Source organism: Taudactylus pleione, unplaced genomic scaffold, assembly GCF_031769625.1.
Source record: "Taudactylus pleione unplaced genomic scaffold, aTauple2 ptg000053l, whole genome shotgun sequence".
In the NCBI taxonomy this organism is placed as follows: Eukaryota; Metazoa; Chordata; class Amphibia; order Anura; family Myobatrachidae; genus Taudactylus; species Taudactylus pleione.
Window position 1 is genome coordinate 34,712,039 of NW_028284455.1, and position 16,825 is coordinate 34,728,863.

General features: G+C 46.0%; 1 protein-coding gene across 1 annotated transcript in view; it reads right to left on the reverse strand.

Annotated features, from left to right (window-relative positions):
* Nucleotides 1-16,825, reverse strand: part of CAPN7 (calpain 7) — a 91,567-nt gene that overhangs the window by 5,103 nt on the left and 69,639 nt on the right. Inside the window, exons 16-17 of the mRNA XM_088462794.1 lie at nucleotides 8,556-8,631; nucleotides 5,717-5,862 (exon numbers count right to left, since the gene is read on the reverse strand). Coding sequence (XP_088318920.1) covers nucleotides 5,717-5,862; nucleotides 8,556-8,631 — 222 coding nt within the window. The remainder of the gene's footprint in view (nucleotides 1-5,716; nucleotides 5,863-8,555; nucleotides 8,632-16,825) is intronic.

A 16,825-nucleotide genomic window follows, 5' to 3' on the forward strand; every position in this document is an offset into this window, starting at 1 on the left:
GAAGCCATAGAGGACAAACAAGGCGTCCGACTTCCTAAAAGAAGAAGTGCGGTCAACATAAATTCTCAGTGCCCGCACAACATCCCAAGTGGCGTCATCCACTGAAAGTCCAGGTGAATTGAAAGCCGGCACAACAATTTCTTCATTGATGTGAAAACTGGATACCACTTCGGGAAGGAATCCCGGACGAGTGCGAAGCACTGCCCTATTCCTATGAAAAATCAGAAAAGGGGGTCTACAAGAGAGAACCCCTAAATCCGAAATCTGTCTGGCCGAGGCAATGGCCAGAAGGAATATGGTTTCAGCTGTAAGCCATTTAAAGTCCACTGAGTCCAGTGGTTCAAACGGCGGCCCCTAGAGAACTCTCAGGACCACAGCCCAATTCCAAGGCGCCACCGGTGGAACAAAAGGTGGCTGAATGCGAAGAACACCTCGCATAAAGGTGTGCACATCAGAGAGCGCAGCAATCCTACGATGAAACCAGACTGACAGGGCAGACACCTGCACTTTCAGAGAAGCCAGGCGAAGCCCATGCTCCAGTCCAGCCTGTAGGAAAGCCAACACCCTAGACAGGCGGAACTCCCTAAGGGAATACCCTCTAGGTCTACACCACCGGAAGAAAGTATGCCACACACGATGGTAGATTCTTGCCGAGGAAGGTTTACGAGCTCTTAGTATGGTTTGCACCACGGAGCTAGAAAAACCCTCTGGACCTTAGCATGACCGTTTCAACAGCCACACCGAGTCAGGTCCGGGTGAAGACAAGGACCCTATGACAGCAGATTCGGTCATAATGGTAACCTCAGAGGAACGTCTACTGACAGACTCTAGAGGTCGGAGAACCAGTGCCGTCTGGGCCACTCGGAAGCTATCAACAGTAGCGTACCTCCTTCTTGATTTGAATTTCCGTAATACCTGCGGAAGAAGGGAAAACGGAGGGAAAAGGTAGGCAAACTGGAACGTCTACTAGACGGACAGGGCATACACCAGAGACGCCTTTTCGTCTCATGTTCGAGACCCGTACACCGGCAACTTGTTGTTGTGCCGGGACGCCATGAGGTCTATCTCTGGAAGACCCCACTTGTCCACCAGACTCCGAAAGACGTCCTGGTATAAAGACCACTCTCCCGGTTCCTCCTTGCTGGTTTAAATAGGCCACCGTGGTGGCGTTGTCCGACGGGACCTGCACAGGGTGACCCTGGAGAACCGGCTGTGCCCGCTGGAGAGCTCTTGACACCGCATGGAGCTCCAAAATGTTTATTGGAAGCTCCGCTACCGCCCGAGTCCACCTGCCCTGAAACAAGTGTGGACCCGTGACAGCTCCCCAGCACCGGAGACTGGCGTCCGTTGTTAACATGACCCAGTTCGCCACCTAGAACGGGCGACCCTTGTTGAGGTGGGTCGTCTGCAAACACCAGGTTAGAGACAGGCGAACATCCGGAGTGAGCCCCATCGTCTGGGACTTGAGACACTGAGACAATCCATTCCATCTGGACCGGATCAATAGTAGCAGAGGTTTGGAGTGACATTGGGCGTACTCCACCATGTCGAATACCGACACCATTGAGCCCAATAACCTCTTTGCCAAGTGTATCGACACTCGACGACACTGCAGACAACTGCGCACCCTAAACTACAAAGCAAGGATCTTTTCCTCCGTCACAAAGATCCACTGCTGCCTGGATCCAATAAGGCCCCGAGGTGCAGGATCCTCTGAGACGGGGTGAGAGTGGACCTCTGCCAGTTTGTCAACCAGCCGTGATGTTGCAGTACTGCAATCGTCAGATCCAGATGGTGTAAAAGAAGCTCTGGAGACCCCGCTATCAACAGGAGGTCGTCCAGATAAGGCAACAGTCGGACTCCCTGCGTCCGCAGGAGAGCCGCCATGACCTTGGTGAATACCCGTGGAGCAGTCACCAGGCCAAAAGGCAGTGCCCGGAACTGGAAATGTTCGTTGCAGATTGCCAATTTGAGGAACTGCTGATGGCGCAAAAGAATAGGGACATGCAGGTAAGCGTCCTGGATGTCCAATGACACCATGTAGTCCCCAGGTTCCAGTGCCAGAATAATGGACCGCAGGGTCTCCATCCGAAACAGAGGCACCCTCAAGGACTTGCTGAGGGCCTTTAGGTTTAGTATTGAATGGTAAGACCCATTGGGTTTCTGCACCAAAAATAGAATGGAATAGAAACCCAGGCCCCTCTGGGAAATTGGAACATGCACTGCGACCAGCACCGGGCGAACTGAAGCAGACGCCCCCCACTTTGGGGTCCCCCAAAAGGAGGCCTGGACCGTCAGGCCGCAAGTTTGTTATCTGACCTAGGAGCCGGACGTCTGGTACTCCAGACCTGTTTCTTGGGCTTGGACAATTTCTTGGCCCCAGCCTGCCGTGGAAAGGACTGTACTTTAGGCCTACCTTGGGCCCTGTGGGCCAAAAGGACAACCCACCAGCACTAGAAGGAATCGTAGCAGACAGAAGACATGCAGATTTTGCTGCTGCCAACGTAACTACAATTTTGTCCAGATCTGGACCAAATAGTACCTGTCCAGACCTTCTAATCCCTTTTTGGAATCCCTTTCCAAGAACGCAACCATAAGGTGCGACGAGCAGCCACAGCTGCAGAGGAGATCCTAGAGGTGAGCATACAAATATCTAAGGCCGCTTCATTAATGTAAGTGGCCGAGTCTCGGAGATTGCCCACCAACTCGGTCTGTTCAGCCGAACAGTCAGAGTCCAAAGACGCCTCCAAATTATCCGCCCAGCGCTCCATAGCTCTGGCTACCCAACACACGGCCAGAGCCGGTCTGGATGCTTCCCTGCAAGGGAATAAACGGATTTGAGGCAGATCTCCACCTTGCGGTCAGTGACATCCTTCAAGGATGACATCGAAGGTATAGGCAACGTGGCACTTTTGACTAGGCGTGTGACATGTGAATCCACTTGCGTAGGGGATTCCCGCTTAGAAAAATAATTGACCGCAAACGTATAAGCCACGGCTAAGCGTCTCTGGGGCTGAAACTGTTTACCTGGATTTTTCCACGCCTCCTCTAAATGATCCACTAATTGATCAGAAAGAGGGAAAACCGTAGCCTCACCCTTAATATCCTTAAAAAGGCATATATGAATGTGGCCACCAAAGGATCAATATCCTCAATAACTAAAGCCGAGCGGACCGCTCGAATAAGACCAGGGATATACACCTTGGACTTAGCGTCCGGCTCTTTGGTACGGAGAGGTTCTTGGTCAGATAGATCCAGAATCTCCCCATGATCTGACGTCTCATCGTCATCCCCATAAGGAGCAGATAAAGACGCCACCGGCCGTTATGAGGCCGCAACACAGACTCCCCCTGTAAAACATCGGACAATTGCTGAACCGATGTAGTTAAGAGTATTAACCCACGCAGGCTCCGGAGAAACCTGGGAAGGGACAGGGAGACTGTGGGGTACCATCAATTGTCTCGGGAACTCCCGCATGGGTGACGACACCACTGACTGCTGGGACAAACCCGTCTGGGTAAACGCAAGTGGCGGAGCTAGCTGGCCCACAAGGGTTGTAAGCGCCTTAGCGAAACAAGCCCAGGGAGGTTCCTGTACCGTGACCATAATCGGCCGTGACAGTGCCAAGCACTGGGGGCATAACCCCTCCGCGTTACCCTCCCCCTCCGCTATTGGTACCTTACATTTAGTACACATGAGCTGGAGAGGAAAATCAGTCTCAGACATGATGGTAAGTATGTGACACTCACACCTATACGTATTGGTATAGTGTGAATAACACCCTGCACACCGCGCACCGCAAGGGCTTTGAGCAGAGCAAGATCAGGGACAGTAATAAAGCTGACAGTAGAAAGTGAAAGTACAGACAGCAGGCTAGCAGTTCAGTCACATACAATGCAGAAGAAACAAATCCCTGCACTATTAGCGCTGATTCTCAATTACTCAGACCCTCAGGCTGGTAGGACTCAGCGCTGCATACACTGACCTGTGACAAACAGAGGAGAGGTATGCTGGGGGACCCAGACCGCAATGCCACCGCTCACAGGCTTCCAGCAGTGTTCACCATGCTTTAAAGATGGCCACCGAGGAGCAGAAGATGAAGGAGGCCGGCCTGGGGAGGACAGCTGACACACTGTGGCCAATCAGGCAGAGCAGAGAGGCTGTGTGCAGCAGGGGAGGCGCCGGCTGTGAGACAGGGAAAGCGCGCTCCCCTGGCATGCATTTAACCCCTGGGACGCCGCAGCGCATGCCGCTCAGCAGCGGCCCGCTGTCCCAGGGGGTAGTGGAAGCGCAGGTTGGTCGCCTGGCTCCACGCTGCAGCCAGTCCCCAGGGAGCCCCCTGCCTGGGGACTCAGGACCATGTGACCAGCGGGGACCCACCGCGGGACCCCGCTGCTTACCTGCATCCCCTTGGATCCGGCCATGGTCCAAAACATCTGGGGACACCGCTAGCCGTGACCCCAGATGTCTACCAGCATCCCCGGATCAGTACCGGCGTTCTGGTACCGGCGGGGTGTAGGGGAGACGGCATGGACGTCAGTACTGACTGTCCATGCTGTACTCCCAGATGTGCAGCCACCGCTGCCTTTAAAAGAAACTTCAGGGGCTCTTCATAGCCCCCCTCTGCACAGTGCCTCCGACTCCGGCCAGGCACCGACGAAACTGAGATGCCTTGGCCCGGGGGCGGGGTATAGGAGAGGGACCCAGATGCATCCTGGGAGGCTGAAAACTTTAACTCTGTGGTGCCTGAAGACTGACGTCATCACCTATACCCCAAGGTATCCTGTGGATACCCTTTGGACCCTGAAGTAGAAATAGTAATATAAGAGAATGTTACTAGCGCTGCATGTTATTCTCAGTATCACAAATGAAATAATTAGCACCACCTGTGGATCTTTTAAAATGTGTCAGCAAGTAATAAATACACCTGTGCACCAACTAGGACATGATGAAAATATGCACTGTTAGGGGTGCACTGCTATAGACCATCAATAGGGTAAATTATTAATACTGTATAATTATACACTATCCAGTACATAAGGAGACCAATATGTACATACAGTATATGTCCAGGGCAGTACTAAGTTCTTCTGCTGCTCCCCCAGACTCCCGGACCTGCTCTAATGCTCTGGAATGATGCCCACGTCTGAAGAAAAACATTCTGCTCAGACAGGATGGACCTTCTGCTGTATCTAATGGCTTACTGTGATCGCTGGTCCTGTATATGCTGGAATTATGCAACACAATATACTTTGTATGTAACATATTAAAGCTGGATAAGTACTAATTCCACCCTCTTCATGGACTGGCCACACTCGCTCTAAAATCAAGCATTTGGAAACCCCCCTCTAAAAATCCTGCGTTTGCCACTGAGACTTTCATTCCAACCAACCAGATTGGACAGATATGACAGATAATTGTATAGTGTATGCCCAGCATTACTTATACTATCTTTTACTCCTAACTCCCCACAATAGCACCTAACACTTGGTTGCTGACACCCTGCTGCTTATTTAAGTGTTATGCAGCAATGGTTATAAACCCTGTAATTGTTCTGTAAAATGTTGTACTGTAAAACAAATGAGCACACAAGAAAAACGTTTATTATGTACTTTGTAAGGTGCTGCAGAACCTTTGTGGCGGCATATAAAGGATAATTATAATAAGGTGTTTTTATAGCATATAAACCCATTCTATCTGGTGTGCTGTCACTTACCCTGAGTGTGTAGTGGATGGTGTTTTGCTTCTCGTACTGAGATACCACTAAAGTAAAGGTGTGGGTTCCAGGTGAGGTCAGAGAAATCTTTGTCAGGTAGTGGGGGCTATTGATCCGGATTCCATCAATATAAGGAGCAGGGTCAGCTATAACAATAACACAGTAAATATTCAGCCAACAGCATAAACTGATTAATATCTGATAACATGTTTATAATTGACATCTACAGTATTAGGTAGTTTTACTTGTTTTAAACTATTCATGTAGAGTGCAGTTATATTATTAATCATGTCTGTGACACCATAACTAGAAACCTTCCACTGTGCATCAGCTTTAACTCATTGTATCCTGATATGAAATAAAGACCAGTTGGCTCATCCAGAATTCTGCCCTTGTCCCAATATAATCAATGGCTTATATACCAAACTATGATTAGATCTAGGGCTTGTTCTAAATATGAGGTGTGTTAGATTAAAATGTGTGGTTAATATTTGTACATATAAGTGTAACATCACAGATGCATGTTTTGTGTGTGTTTTACATGTGTTCAACATTTACTTTAATATTTGTAACCGAAGTTCTCTAAGATAGAGTTTCCCAAACTCCTCCATTACAGTCCAGGTATTAAGGATATCCATGCTTGAGTCCAGATGGTTAAATCAAATTCACCGAGGTGCTAAATAAGCCACCTGTGCTCAAGCATGGATATCCTTAAAACCTGGACTGTAATGGCGGAGTTTAAGAACCTATCCACTAAGGCAGCGTTTTTCAACCACTGTGCCATGGCACACTAGTGTGCCGCGCCAGTAAGGTCAGTGCACTTGTACTGTAGTTTGTTTTATTCATGAGGAGGCCAAAGTATTGAGTTTTACTCCTGTGGAGGCCAATGTAGTGTGTTTTGTTTATGTGGGAGTCAATGTGTGTGTTTTTTCCATTAGTCACACACGTCACATCGCCGGATAGTGTGCCTTGGCTATTTTGTGCAGTGTGCCTATCACTGCACTAAGGGATGGTTCATAACAGCATTTTAATACTTTGTCACAGGTTCCCAAGCTCCACCATTACAATCCACTTTTTAAGGATATCCATGCTTAAGCATAGGTGGCTTATTTAGTACCTTTGTCAATTTGATGTACCATCTGGACTCAAGCATGGATAGCTTTAAACCTGGACTGTAATAGTGGAGTTTGGGAACCTCTGCCTTATGTAATGCAAAAGATGCACATTAGAAATGTATATAATGGTTTAATTCAGTGGTTCCCAAACTCTGCGCTGTGGCACCCTGGGGTGCCTTGGGACACTTGCAGGGGTGCCTATGGTTGCTGGTCCAGCACCAAATTAAATTATTTTTAGTCAATGTAATGTAAATATGCAGTCAAACAGAAACGCAAACTTGTCCAACACCACATAACTGAACCTAAGGATGACAGGTAAGCACAATTCACTTAATTTAATTTAAAAAAAAAAAAAAATTTCTGAATTACTTTTGGCTTAGGGGTGCTGTGAAAACAATTCTGATATTCTAGGGCGCCGCGGTTAAAATAAAAGTTTGGGAACCACTGGTTTAATTAGACCCCTGGTGATCAGTGTCATTTTGTGGGCTTTTTTTTTTGCTGGTACCCAAAATATACAAATTCTGAGACTCCAACTGGGTCCACAACCACACATCACACACCTCTGCTTTACAACATTAGCAGAATAACAGGAACAGCACCAGCACTACACTCCCTTCTCCACTACCTTCTGGCACCAGGGATAAATGCTATCTAGAAGTTAGAGCGTTGCAATCTAAAAACCTTAATACAGCATTGAAATCTTTTGAATGCAGCACATTCTTCTTTTCATGTGTTAACAAGCATTTTCCTTCCATCCAGTTGAAAAATAAATTTAATAAATTAGTATTTTTTTTATTTAGCATATTTCACATGCATATATCTGAATACAGCCTTGCACATTACACACGTCATTTTATTCTGTCAGATAGCAAACACATTATTGGACAACCAGTAACTGAAAGATTTGTGTAAAGAGCTTGCCTGGAATATAGAGTATTGCGTACATAAATATGGCTTAATTCCACAAGAAACCTTAATTATAGACTATGCAGCCATGAAAACTCTGCAATCATTGTGTAATTTCTACAGCTCTAAAGCTAATAATTGACAACATGTTTAAAAAGCATCAAAAACCCTCTCTCATTTCACAGCTGTCATTTACCTGATAACACAGCGAGCTAGAAATGTACAAAAGCAGCAGAAGCGAGAAGGGGTCAGGTATCTATGATCATACACACTGGGCAGGTTTGATTCCTGCTGCTGCTGCATTCTGAATGGGCCTGTGATTTACCGCCCACAGAATGGTACTTACAGACTGCAATAAAAGCCATGTTTATTTAGTACAGTAATACCCCTTTCACATCACTATGCTGGGTCGCACCTGGGATTTTGTTCACAGGTCCATCCTGGGGGTGACCTGGCTGAGACCCCTTTCAGACTGGACTGGCGACCCGATCCAGCACTAATGCCCAGTCGATGACGTCACCGCCATAACGTGCTGAGCTGGCGCATGGAGATGATATCATCTCCAAGCGACGTCTCTTCCTATGCTGTGAACGGGACCTGGGTCACATCGACCCTACCTGGCCTTTTCACACTGCACAGTAACCCGGGTTGCTACTCGTTCACGTGCAATAACGCGGGCTATTGCTGGCAGTGTGAAAGGGGTATAAGCCCATGTCCACTAAACCTAAGTGCATAATTAATATCATAAAGCATAAATTCCCATTCTATAGCACAATACACTAATTCCCTTACCAATTATAATTAGAAGACAAACTTACCTGGGTAATAAACCTTTTTGCCATCATTCTTATAAACAACCAATGTTATAAATTCTCGATTTTGTGCAAAGTCATCCTACAACAAATACACCAAAAAAAATACTTTAATTCAGCAATTTATACAAGACTTTAGGGAGTTGAAAATGTAAATAGTTATAATATGTTAATTTGAAATGAAATGATATCGCTATTTTATATGTAATCCTATACTTCTTACACTGTAATATTGAATCAGCAACTGTTTAGGCAGCTAAGATCTGTGGATAGTTGGTAGTGTTTTGTGGTGTTTATGGGCAATTTGTATGTAGGAATTTGTGATATATTTCAATAATTACCAGAAGGACGGCCTTGTGTGTGAGTGTAGATTATGCAGGTGTGGGTGAAGTGGCAGCATAAGTCTGAAAGGAGTATTACAGACTAAAGGCCCCCATACACTTGCCGACAGGTTGTGCGGTCCTGCGATCAGATACACCGATCCGCCTGTCGGAAATGCCAACCGCAGTCAATGATGTTCCGTGATCCGTCAGAGGATCGGTGAAATTATACATGTTAAATTTCACAGATTTGCTAATTACAACCATATTTTGATCGTATTCGGCAAATCGGTGAAATCAAACATGTTGCATTTCACCGATCCAAAAACCCGGCATCTCTGCATCGCAGGATGGCGGCGATCAGTCGCTGGAGTATGGGCCCCTTAAGATCCAGGAAATTCCATGTCTATCAACCCAGCAAATTATGTATGTGATAGAGGTATAGGGGGCAATCTAATTAGGTTAGAGTTGTCTTGTACTGCGAATTGCAGTTACAATCTAATTCTAAACTCACTTTTTTTCTCAGAGGCAAATGGCGTTTTTCTGTGCACACCCCCAAGGGTGTGAGATGGTAGGGAAAATCTTTATTTTAAAGGTAAAAATGTTGGGACACCGGGCCTGATTCAGACCCATTCGCAAGCGCTATGCGCTTGCAAGCTGGTCGATGGCCGGGCAGTGCGCACGCCCCGGAGCGAGGGAGAAAACACTCACTCCGGGGCTCGCAACAAAACGGGGTGGCTGTCGATGTTGATCGACAGCTCGCCCCGTTTTGTAGGCGGGGAGGGGAGGTGGCTGGCCAAGGGAGGGGAGGTGGCTGGCCGAACGGAGGCGTTCCCGCCTGCCGTTTGAGGGCGGCCCTACTGACATCACTCGTGATGTCAGTAGTTGAGCTTCCTGCTCTATTAGAGCAGGAAGCCCACTGGGGTTTGCGGGAACGAGACCCTACCACAAGGGTCTCATCGCAAGCCCGATGGTCGCGACCATCACTCTGAAAGAGCGTCTGGCTCTGAATCAGGGCTACAGTTCATAACCCCTGGACACTCCTTAATGACTATTTAGGCATTTAGAAGTTTTCAGTTAGCTTAATTGGCCCAATTATTAAATGTCATTTTTGGGTGTTAAAAAAATGGCCTAAAATTATCACAAGATCAACGTTTTCGTTAGTTTAGTCACCCCAAATTTAATTAAAGTATTTTTAAAATGGAAAACAATTATTTAGCATTTAAAAAATAAAATTAAAGTGGTCTCAAATTACTACAAAAATCACCTTTTTTTTTCTAGGTTTTTTTTTTTGCATCTTTCGTTTAATTTGATATTAAACAAGAAGTTTGCTTTTCATCATTTATTTTTCATTAAAATAAAAAAAGAAGAATGCACAAAGCATCGAATTGACACAGTTTAAAACCTCCAGTACTTTCCTTATGCCCACGAACAGCCTTCTATTCGATTCTGCCAATGACGTTGTCTCCTTTTGGGGGCTATTATAGTTTCCTCACTTTATGTAGTTCTCCCAAGTCGCATTTTATAGAAAATTTGCACACCCTCACCGTGAGTACCACAAATAGGCAATCCAATATGTCCTCAATGCAGCTGCTTGGCTAATCTTCCTCGCCAAATGTTCTACATCTGCCTCCCCTCTCCTACAAGCCCAACACTGGCTCACTTTCCCCCTCAGTGCCCAATTCAAGGTTCTTACATTCACTTACAAAGTGAATTAACAGCTCTGATCTCATCTCCCTTCACTCTCCCGTCCGCCTTCTTCGCTCAACAAATGCACGTCGCCTCTCCTGCCAACTGATTACTTACTCCCGCCTCCAAGATTTTGCCCATGCTGCTCCCTACCTCTGGAACTCTCTCCCTCTCCCCATCAGACTCTCTACAAATCTTCAAACGGGCTCTCAAGATCCTCGATTTAATCAAAACCTTCCAGCTCTCATCCGAACCTGCTGCTACTTGCTCCTTCCTCTCCATCTACCCCATCTGTGTCACACCTGTTTGTCTGCCCCACCCCTTTAGAATGTAAGTTCTCACTAGCAGGGCCCCCTACTCTCTTGTGCTACTCCTTACTTATGCGGTCATCTACTCTTCACTCAGGCGTCTAACATCTGGTTGCTTATTTGAGTGTTATGATCACTAATGCAGCAATGTATATAAACCTTGTGCTTGTCCTGCATTGTATTGTATTGTACTGTAAGCCACTTGTTGCTTGTTCATTTATTTGTCTATGTACTTTGTAAGGCGCTGCGGAACACTAGTGGCGCCATATAAATAAAGGATAATAATAATTGGATCTTGCATTTCTCGGGAGTGCACATTTGTACGAAGTTTGCAAGATTCATAAAACAAACTCACTTTTGCAAACTCATACCTAAAGTAATTGGATTGACCCTTTAGTGAGTAAACAGGGACAGTTCATGTTAATGTGAATTTTTTTTCATTAAATGTTAGCATCAAATGTTGGCAGGGTGACAGTCACACGATTGTAAGTGTAGTGGGTAAGACTGTTAAACCATTTAGGGTATGAGTTCTATGACATCATTTTATTATAGTGTGGCTATCGGGATTGTGTGCCTACCTCTCAGTAGTCTCCTGATTGTCAGACCGCTACAGAAGTGTGCCCTGTACGGAAGTGGGATTGGCTTTGGCAATTTAACCCAACGCATCACCTAACTACAAGTGCTTTTTGCCTCATATACCAAATGCATACATGGCTGTAACCAAACCCATGACCCAGGACAATGTGACAAAACATGCACAACACAGTGGTTAGCATTGCTAATACATGAAAGTTGCCCAATACACAATCACATTTGTCAATACATACATCGCACATGGGCCCTGATTCAGAGCCGCTCGCAAAAAGCGAGCGCTCGCTCTGAATCAGGGCGGACGCTTTTTTTTTTTTTTTTAAACCGGCCTAATAGAGCCGGAAGCTCACTACTGACATCACTGGTGATGTCAGTAGGGCCGCCCACAAACGGCAGGTGTTCCTTCAGGAATGCCTCAGTTTGTCCAGCCACCTCCCCCCACCCCGCCTACAAAACGGGGTGAGCTGTCGATCAACATCGACAGCCGCCCTGTTTGTAGCGAGCCCCGGGGTGAGCGATTTCTCGCTCGCTCTGGGGCTTGCACACCGCACATGCGCACTGCCCGCCATCGACCCGCTTGCGAGCGGGTCTGAATCAGGCCCATAGTGCATTTTGCTCAGTATATAAATTAAACACATACATGCATGTTACCCAGTACATACATCACACTGATATGTTTATCCCTGCCATAAGCAACAGAAGATGCATGACATCATAGGAGTGGGGAGACGCATTACAGCTATAGCTAGGTCAGCCCCAGGACTATGGTTGTAGCCACGGTACTCACCTTGGTGGAGACCCAAAGCCATTTACTAAGGGAATGTGGAACATATTGATGGAGTGGCAATAATGGGTTTTAGGCTTTATTCTACCTCTGTTAGGGAGATTTTACAGCAGGAAGCAGGAGAGCTGGTCAGCTGTAGGTAATGCACATATACAGAAAGACCTCCAGGATACAAGTGGGCAGCTGTATATTGTAATTGTCCACAATGAAATTAGTGTTAGGAAAACTGACACCAAAGATTGGACTCCCAGTAAAATATGGTGTATGGTGGTCAGAGTCATCCAAATTAATGTTTGGGTGCAGACTGTAAACGTGGTCAGGTCAGAAGCCATGAGTCTGGTACCCCAGGTAGCAAGGGCAGAGATGGGAATTTTGTATTAGTGATTAATGGAAATAAAAGCGCTCTTTTCAGCATACACAGGGTTAATGGCATGGGTGAGAAAGATATGCACTGGGGAGCCCTGTCACTCGTGCTCAGGAACACAGAACAGAAGTAGTAGCGCTAGACAGCAGTGATCGGCATACAACAATCTGGCTCACTGCGCCAGGCTAATACATACTCTGTGCCAATGATGGTGCCAGCGCAGAGAGTACAAAAAAAAGCTTTCCCCGTGTCTAAGTATTATTTGCATGTAGACGCCAGACAATGTAACAACAAGCACTGGCCCCCGGACCAGCATAGTCAGCTCTCTTGCAGCCAGTCCAAAAGTCGAATGTCAAAATTCAGGTGACATATCGGGTTAGAGGTTATAGTGATAGACTTGCACTGGCTGCGGTGTGTGTGTGCGGAGCCTCGGGGAAGAACTCAGGCACTTTCTTGATCTAAAGTACCTACCTCAACAAGTAAACCTGTAGAATACTTGTATTATAACTTTTATTCATTTGCAAAGGAAAGGGTTACTTTGTACGCATACTATTTTCTTATCTACAGCATACTTCTTTTTATTGTTGCTTTTCAACACCTGTTTTAATGGTGTGTCAGTCTCCTTCTGCTGCACATGACTTCTACTTTGTATTATCACACGTGAACTTATAGTGTTGCCTATAGCTTAGGCAGCCTGAGCCTGCTACATGAGTAAGAGACCAGAATGTCATTTTTTTTTTTATGTAACAGCGAACATGCAAACAGTGATTTCTAACCAGTAATACCAACATTAATAATAAAACATCTACTTGACATGTTATTGTTATTTCATTGATAACAGACAGTGCCCTATAACAGTAAAAAAAAACATTTTTACAACAATGTTCCTTTAAAAAACTTCAATTGTTGATGAGTAAACATGAGGAGTCTCAACAACACTACAGAACTACTAGATGCACAATGTTTCTCTATACATTATCACTTGGCATGTAGCAAAGTACAAAGTGAGCAGTAATTGGTGACTTGCTATATTTATTAGTGATTTCCCAAGCCTGTGTTCGCACAGTGTGCTTTGTTCTGGTTAACGATTTACCCAAGGTTACAAAGGTATACCTAGGTTATCGCTCAGAAATATATATGTCCCCGGCACAAGTTATGGAACTATCACTGTGAATTGCATTAGCGTTTTAGATTGCACAATATTCTGGCAGGTATGAACTCTTTACCTCAATGTTGAAATAATGTAATTTGCTGTGAAGGATGTGAGCAGATAAAACATTTAACAATGTAAATAATTTTTTTTTTTTTTTACATTAATTTTTCCCCTCTTTTGTATTTGCTAAATACGGTGAAAAAATGGGTGTTGGAAAAATAAGACTTATGTTGCTTACCTGTTGAGTCTCTTCGACTCCATAGGGGGCACAGGGATGACACTGGGTATAGCCTGGAGAGGAGAGTCTGGGCACCAAATAATTAAATAAAATTACCCACAAGCCCAGGCTCCTCTCCTATATACCCCACCCACAGCCACTGGACCTCAGTTTAGTTTGCAAGCCCATGGCAGGAGCGAGGCAGAGGAGATTCAAGAAGGAAGTCCGGCACACACACAGAACCATACATACCATGGAAGGTACAGGACAGGTCATCAAGGAAACATACCCCGGAAGGCAGGTGCGTCAGGTTGGGCACCCTGTGCCCCTATGTAGAGACGTAGGGAGGGTGGTTCAGATCGAGCACAAGCTCCAGGCGCCGAAGAGGATAGAAGGCGCTGGCATGACATTCAGGCAGATCTGAGGACGGAACGCGATCACGCCCGTCACAAAGCCACGCCCCCTTGCAGTGACGCGGCTAGCTAGCATCACTGCCTCTCTACCTATCGAGCCCTTTCCCTGTCTTCCCAGAGATTGAAGTCATCGGGAGGCAGGGCTTAAGTATGACAGCAAAGAGGTGGGGCTTAAGTCCCGAGCTGCCAAGTACTGCACATGAATGTAGAGAGGTGCCGTGGCTGTTCTCGTGCCCACAATTAAAAATAGAAAGAAAAGAGGTGCGTGCTGACTACTCTTGCAATATAATTGTGCATAATATATATATATATATATATATATACACATATATATATATATATATATATATATATATATATATATATATATATATAGTGAAGTTGTGTTTAGGGACAGCGCACAGATGTAGTGGTTCCCTCAATGGGATCTGTATAGAGGTAATATAAGTGTAGTCCTGAAGAAGTCCATGCTGGACGAAACGCGTCGAGGCACCCTGACCCAGGCTCTCTAGACAGTGGACTCTCATATCCATGAGGACTGGGTACCATTTTGAAAGATAAGCATTTATTTATTTTTTCCCCAGTTTGTATTTCCCCTTTTTTATACTGATGTTAAACATACCCAAATAAATTACTTGATAAAATGCACTGACGGGGGACCTATTTTATGTCTATCCCAAAGCTTGTGCACAGCTTTTACTCCTCCAAGGATTATTGAGGAGGAAAAGGAATACTGGGAGATACTTTGGTGACACATACTACATGCTTGGTTTACTACGAAATATGGTACGCAGCTAATTGTAGTCCTGTCTCGCTATTTCTGTATAAAAACATACTACGCTATATTACTTTCTCTTTCCCTGGCTTGAACGAGCCCTTTTCAAATGTGTTCCAGTAGATGACATCCCATTTACCCATCCACATTTGAACCATATTATTGGAACCCAGATAAGCTTTAAAATTCTTTCCTTTGGTACGCACATTCATGTTGAGCACCAATTATCACTATACCGAATATACTACACTATCAGGCGCATGTCTTTTTTAACCCCTTTTTCATTATATATATATATATATATATATATATATATATATATATATATATATATATCTATAATATACCTGTAATATATATGTCTGCACTGAGCATCGGGTGACAGCTGCCGGCGGTACACAACCCGAACCCAGTCGTGAACCAATCACAGACCGGCGGCCAAATAAAATGAATCATCGGTGGTGGCCTTTTAAATTTGGCGCCAGCCGCTAGCCACTTATGACTTGCGGATCGGCAGCCAATCAGAATCAGCCGCATGTCTGTTTCTTATTGGCTGCCGATCCGTGCCGTCATTGGTTCACAGCCGGAACAAAGTCCAAATTGCCACTGCAACTTTCCCAGCACTAATCAAAGCAGTCAGTGTCCCTGCCTGATGATGTGCCGCCCACAAGAGCCCACTGCCAGCCGGGGGACAGGGAGAAGCCGGACTCTGCCAGCGCCGACTCCGGACAAGGAAATAGAGGTACAGGGGGTGAGAGAAGGAATAAGGCAGTGTGAGGTGCAAGGGATAGGAGAGGGAAGTATGCAATGTTAGGTGCAGGGTGTGAGAGAGGGGTGCAGGATGTGGGAGCGGGAAGTAGGCAGTGTGAGGTAGAGGGGGTGGGAGTTTTACAGATGTGCGTATGGTACAGTGGGCGTCCTTATGTGGTGCTGAGATAGCAAGCCAAACCACTGCGATTGCAATGCAATTGCGGTTGAACTGCGTGCGTACGCAGAGTTGTGATCCAAGCTAAATCAGACCCTTTGTTGTTTTTTTTTCTTTGAAATGCTCACATGCCCCCACATGTTGGCCACGTTCCCAATTCAGTACAGGTGAAGGGGGCGTCGCAACATATTTTTGCTCCATGCACCATGGCTCCTAGCTACACCTCTGCCCCTATGGAGCAACATAAGTCTCCTTTTCTTCTTCCGCCACAGGGGCACAGGGATGACACTGGGATGTCCCAAGCTGTCCCCTATGGGATGCTCCTGAGCTGCAATGAGCACAGAATGCCCGAAGGCGGCGTCCGGTATGCAAAAGTATCAAAGGCGTAAAAATGGATAAAAATATGAGCAGACGACCATGTGGCAGCTTTACAAAGCTGTTCCACAGAAGCTCCAAAGCGTGGTGCCTAAGAAGTTCTCACTGACCGGATTGAATGAACCGTCACCACGGCAGGGGTAGGAAGGTTCGCCAAGCAGTAAGCCTGACGAATGGTGAAGCGGAGCCAGTGGGCCAAGGTCTGTTTAGTAGCCGCCAGCCCCTCTTATGAACGTCATATAAGAAGAACAGAGAATCAGACTTGCGAATATCTCTGGTCCTTTTGACATAAAGCCGGAGAGCCCTTACCACATCCAAGGAAGCCTCTGGCTAAGAAGAATCCGTAGTCTGGAAAGCAGGTA